The following is a 6,000-nucleotide window of genomic DNA, read 5'->3' as shown; positions in this document are numbered from 1 at the left end:
GGAAGCAGTGATTAGAGTTTGGGAGGAGCACCAAGATGGCGGTGACGGGGGCCTTCAGCAGGTCTCTGACTGCCATAGTAGCCCATTGGTCCCCTGCGATCGCATCGTGAGGAGGGCGGTGGGCGCCCATCATGCTGTTTAATGCCACGTTCAGAGATTGACCCTGAGGCAGGGGGCATGAAGGGGTTAAACCGGGGATTTTTAGGGTTTTTTTCTTTCATCTGCAGCCAATGGCCTGAGAGCCAATGGATACAACAACCTGGGAAATGTAGACATAAATTCTGTAAAAATTGGAGCTAAGCATACAAATATAATCCAGAAGCAGATGACCGTATAGGAGGAGATCCAGGAGGTGACACATGGCGGCAGACAGGGCAGAGGCATGTCTGTGCAGTGCTGGGCGTCTGCGCACTGACAGGTGGAAAGCCCCTTTAAGAATGCCGAGCCTTGTGTGACAGCGACGGTGAGTCACGTGGTGAGCACAGCCGCAGGCCCCGCCCCTTGACATCACGCCCTCTCCCCGCCCCTGCATGCTCCGCCCCGGCCCCGCCCCACACGAGGGCGCAGTGTTATGCGGGTGAGCCGGGTGTGATTGCAGGTGACCCGGCGCCCTCCTGCCCGCAGCAGACATGGCCATCGCGCACATCGCCACCGAGTACGTGTTCTCGGACTTCCTGCTGAAGGATGCGCCCGAGTCCAAGTACAAGGGGCTGCGGCTGGAGCTGGCGGCGGATAAGATCGTGGCGTGCATCGCCGTGGGGCTGCCGCTGCTGCTCATCTCTCTGGCCTTCGCCCAGGAGATCACCATGGGTGAGTGCTGCTACCGGCAGAGCCAGACACAAAGACAGGTGGAGACCCGCCCCTCTGCCGGGGAACCGGGCGCCCAGCACTGCGAGCACCGGCATTGTGTATGGAGTCAGCGGGCACGTGCTGTGCGGTGACAGGAGGATACACGGTGACAGTGGGGTGCTGTGCGGTGACAGCGGGGTGCTGTGCGGTGACAGTGGGGTGCTGTGCGGTGACAGGAGGATGCACGGTGACAGTGGGGTGCTGTGCGGTGACAGCGGGGTGCTGTGCGGTGACAGCGGGGTGCTGTGCGGTGACAGCGGGGTGCTGTGCGGTGACAGTGGGGTGCTGTGCGGTGACAGGAGGATGCACGGTGACAGTGGGGTGCTGTGCGGTGACAGGAGGATGCACGGTGACAGCGGGGTGCTGTGCGGTGACAGGAGGGTACACGGTGACAGCGGGGTGCTGTCGGGTGACAGGAGGGTACACGGTGACAGCGGGGTGCTGTGCGGTGACAGGAGGGTACACGGTGACAGCGGGGTGCTGTGCGGTGACAGGAGGGTACACGGTGACAGTGGGGTGCTGTGTGGTGACAGGATACACGGTGACAGTGGGGTGCTGTGCGGTGACGGGAGGATGCACGGTGACAGCGGGGTGCTGTGCGGTGACGGGAGGATACACGGTGACAGTGGGGTGTGCGGTGACAGTGGGGTGCTGTGTGGTGACGGGAGGATGCACGGTGACAGTGGGGTGCTGTGCGGTGACAGGAGGATGCACGGTGACAGTGGGGTGCTGTGCGGTGACAGGAGGATGCACGGTGACAGCGGGGTGCTGTGCGGTGACAGCGGGGTGCTGTGCGGTGACAGGAGGATGCACGGTGACAGTGGGGTGCTGTGCGGTGACAGGAGGATGCACGGTGACAGCGGGGTGCTGTGCGGTGACAGGAGGGTACACGGTGACAGCGGGGTGCTGTCGGGTGACAGGAGGGTACACGGTGACAGCGGGGTGCTGTCGGGTGACAGGAGGGTACACGGTGACAGCGGGGTGCTGTGCGGTGACAGGAGGGTACACGGTGACAGTGGGGTGCTGTGCGGTGACAGGATACATGGTGACAGTGGGGTGCTGTGCGGTGACGGGAGGATGCACGGTGACAGTGGGGGTGCTGTGGGGTGCTGTGCGGTGACAGCGGGGTGCTGTGCGGTGACAGGAGAGTAGACGGTGACAGGAGGGTACACGGTGACAGCGGGGTGCTGTGCGGTGACAGGAGGGTACACGGTGACAGCGGGGTGCTGTGCGGTGACAGGAGGGTACACGGTGACAGCGGGGTGCTGTGCGGTGACAGGAGGGTACACGGTGACAGCGGGGTGCTGTGCGGTGACAGGAGGGTACACGGTGACAGCGGGGTGCTGTGCGGTGACAGGAGGGTACACGGTGACAGCGGGGTGCTGTGCGGTGACAGGAGGGTACACGGTGACAGCGGGGTGCTGTCGGGTGACAGGAGGGTACACGGTGACAGCGGGGTGCTGTCGGGTGACAGGAGGGTACACGGTGACAGCGGGGTGCTGTCGGGTGACAGGAGGGTACACGGTGACAGCGGGGTGCTGTCGGGTGACAGGAGGGTACACGGTGACAGCGGGGTGCTGTCGGGTGACAGGAGGGTACACGGTGACAGCGGGGTGCTGTGCGGTGACAGGATACATGGTGACAGTGGGATGCTGTGCGGTGACGGGAGGATGCACGGTGACAGTGGGGTGCTGTGCGGTGACGGGAGGATACACGGTGACAGCGGGGTGCTGTCGGGTGACAGGAGGGTACACGGTGACAGCGGGGTGCTGTCGGGTGACAGGAGGGTACACGGTGACAGCGGGGTGCTGTGCGGTGACAGGATACATGGTGACAGTGGGATGCTGTGCGGTGACGGGAGGATGCACGGTGACAGTGGGGTGCTGTGCGGTGACGGGAGGATACACGGTGACAGTGGGGTGCTGTGTGGTGACGGGAGGATGCACGGTGACAGCGGGGTGCTGTGTGGTGACGGGAGGATGCACGGTGACAGCGGGGTGCTGTGCGGTGACGGGAGGATACACGGTGACAGCGGGGTGCGGTGACGGGAGGATACATGGTGACGGCGGGGTGCTGTGCGGTGGCAGGGGGATGCGCGGTGACGGCGGGGTGCTGTGCGGTGGCAGGGGGATGCGCGGTGACGGCGGGGTGCTGTGCGGTGGCAGGGGGATGCGCGGTGACGGCGGGGTGCTGTGCGGTGGCAGGGGGATGCGCGGTGACGGCGGGGTGCTGTGCGGTGGCAGGGGGATGCGCGGTGACGGCGGGGTGCTGTGCGGTGGCAGGGGGATGCGCGGTGACGGCGGGGTGCTGTGTGGTGGCAGGGGGATGCGGGGTGCTGTGCGGTGGCAGGGGGATGCGCGGTGACGGCGGGGTGCTGTGCGGTGGCAGCGGGATGCGTGGTGACGGCGGGGTGCTGCGCGGTGGCAGGGGGATGCGCGGTGACGGCGGGGTGCTTTGCGGTGACGGCGGGGTGCTTTGCGGTGTCAGGGGGATGCGCGGTGACGGCGGGGTGCTTTGCGGTGGCAGGGGGATGTGCGGTGACGGCGGGGTGCTTTGCGGTGGCAGGGGGATGCGCGGTGACGGCGGGGTGCTTTGCGGTGGCAGGGGGATGCGCGGTGACCGTGAGGGGGGTTTGCTGACAGGGGGATACACAATGATGGGGTTTCAGTGCTGTGCAGTGATAGAAAAATACACTGACCACGGAATGTTGTTGGATTTTTTTTTTTTTTTTTTTTTTACAGTGGATACTGTACAGTGATGGGTGTTTGTATAGTGAAAGCCAGTGTTATACAGTCACAGGGGGTCTTGTACTGCGCTGAGGTGGGTGGCGCTCTTCTTGTATGGCGCTGGGTGGCTCTCTTCGGGTGTGTGCAAACGTTGCGGATTCTGCTGCGGATCCACAGCGGATTTGGCCCTGCGGATCCGAAGCAGTTTTTGCTGCGGTGTACAGTACCTTTATTTTCAATGGAAAACAAAAACTACAGTGCACACGCTGTGGATTTTTCCGCGGTTTCAAATCCGCAGCATGTCACTTCTTTGTGCAGAATCCGCAGCGGTTTCACACCTGCTCCATTGTAGAGGTGTCAAACCGCAGGCTAATCCGCAGATAAACCACAGGTCTTTTGACCTGCAGATTTTGCAAAATCCACGCTGAAAATTCCGCAGCAGAATCCGCAAAGTGTGTACACACCCTTCTTGAATGGCGCTGTGTGGCGGGGGGCCCTCTTCTTGTGGGGCGCTGTGTGGCGGGACATGGTCTTGTGTGGGGGGGGCGCTCTTCTTGTGTGGCGGGGGGCGCTCTTCTTGTGTGGCGCTGTGTGGCGGGGCACGATCTTGTGTGGCAGGGGCACTTTTCTTGTATGGCATTGTGTGGCGGGGGCGCTGCTCTTGTATGGCGCTGTGTGGCAGGGGGTGCTTTTCTCTTATGGCGCTGTGTGACGGGGGGTGCTCTTGTGTGGCGGGGCGCTCTTCTTGTGTGGCGCTGTGTGGCGGGGCACGATCTTGTGTGGCGGGGGGCACTTGTGTGGTGGTGGGGGCGCTGCTCTTGTATGGCGCTGTGTGGCCGGGGGTGCTTTTCTCTTATGGCGCTGTGTGATGGGGGGTGCTCTTGTGTGGCGGGGGGGCGCGCTTTTGTGTGGCGCTGTGTGGCGGGGCACGATCTTGTGTGGCGGGGGGCACTTTTCTTGTATGGCGTTGTGTGGCGGGGGGTGCTTTTCTCTTATGGCGCTGTGTGACGGGGTGTGCTCTTCTTGTGTGACGGGGGGTGCTCTTCTTGTGTGACGGGGGGCGCTCTTGTGTGGCGGGGCACAATCTTGTGTGGCAGGGGGCACTTTTCTTGTATGGCGTTGTGTGGCGGGGGGCGCTGCTCTTGTGTGGCGGGGGGTGCTTTTCTCTTATGGCGCTGTGTGGCGGGGGGCGCTCTTCTTGTGTGGCGGGGGGCGCTCTTCTTGTGTGGCGGGGGGGCGCTCTTCTCGTGTGGCGCTGTGTGGCGGGGGGCGCTCTTGTGGGGCGGGGGGCGCTTTTCTTGTGTGGCAGGGGCCGCTCTTGTATGGCGCTGTGTGGCGGGGGCGCTCTTGTGTGGCGGGGGGCAGTCTTGTATGGCGCGCTGTGGCGGGGCGCGATCTTGTGTGGCGGGGGGCGCTCTTGTATGGCGCTCTTGTGGGGGGGCGCTCTTGTGGGGCGCGGGGGCGCTCTTGTGTGGCGGGGGGGCGCTCTTGTGGGGGGGGCGCTCTTGTGTGGCGGGGGGTGCTGTTGTATGGCGCTCTTGTGGGGCGCTGTGAGGCGGGACATGATCTTGTGTGGCAGGGGGCGCTCTTGTGTGGCGGGGGGCGCTTGTATGGCGTTGTGTGGCGGGGGGGCGCTGCTCTTGTATGGCGCTGTGTGGCGGGGGGTGCTTTTCTCTTATGGCGCTGTGTGACGGGGGGGTGCTCTTGTGTGGCGGGGCCCGATCTTGTGTGGCGGGGGGCACTTGTATGGCGCTGTGTGGCGGGGGGGTGCTTTTCTCTTATGGCGCTGTGTGGCGGGGGCGCTCTTCTTGTGTGGTGCTCTTGTGTGGCGGGGGGTGCTCTTCTTGTGTGGCGGGGGGGCGCTCTTCTTGTGTGGCAGGGGGCACGATCTTGTGTGGCAGGGGGCACTTGTATGGCGTTGTGTGGCAGGGGGGCGCTGCTCTTGTATGGCGCTGTGTGGCGGGGTGTTTTTCTCTTATGGTGCTGTGTGGCGGGGGCGCTCTTGTGTGGCGGGGGGCAGTCTTGCATGGCGCTGTGTGATGTTGTGTGGCGGGGCACGATCTTGTATGGCGCTCTTGTGTGGCGCTGTGTAGCGGGGGGCGATCTTGTGTGGCGGGGGGAGCTCTTGTATGGCGCTCTTCTTGTGGGGCCGGGGGGCGATCTTGTGTGGCGGGGGGCGCTCTTGTATGGCGCTCTTCTTGTGGGGCGGGGGGGCGCTCTTGTATGGCGCTCTTCTTGTGGGGCGGGGGGGCGCTCTTGTATGGCGCGCTCTTCTTGTGGGGCGGGGGGGCGCTCTTGTATGGCGCTCTTCTTGTGGGGTGGGGGGGCGATCTTGTGTGGCGGGGGGCGCTCTTGTATGGTGCTCTTGTATGGCGCTCTTGTGTGGTGGGGGGTCTTTCTTGTGTGGCGGGGCGCTCTTGTATGG

At 64.0% G+C, this 6,000-nt stretch overlaps 1 protein-coding gene across 2 annotated transcripts in view; it reads left to right on the top strand.

Annotated features, from left to right (window-relative positions):
- The first annotated feature begins 493 nt into the window (after positions 1–493).
- PANX1 (pannexin 1) overlaps positions 494–6,000 on the top strand; it is a 28,707-nt gene continuing 23,200 nt past the window's right edge. The window contains exon 1 of one of the 2 annotated variants that reach the window (XM_073582983.1): positions 494–810. In XM_073582983.1, the coding sequence (XP_073439084.1) occupies positions 630–810 (181 nt within the window). In that variant the 5' untranslated portion in view covers positions 494–629. The remainder of the gene's footprint in view (positions 811–6,000) is intronic. The other variant, XM_073582982.1, reaches the window with a different exon arrangement.

Source organism: Dendrobates tinctorius, unplaced genomic scaffold, assembly GCF_039654945.1.
Source record: "Dendrobates tinctorius isolate UK_male_01 unplaced genomic scaffold, ASM3965494v1 ptg000075l, whole genome shotgun sequence".
In the NCBI taxonomy this organism is placed as follows: domain Eukaryota; kingdom Metazoa; phylum Chordata; class Amphibia; order Anura; family Dendrobatidae; genus Dendrobates; species Dendrobates tinctorius.
The sequence above is the reverse complement of the archived record's forward strand: the minus strand, read 5'-3'. Positions and strand labels throughout refer to the sequence as shown.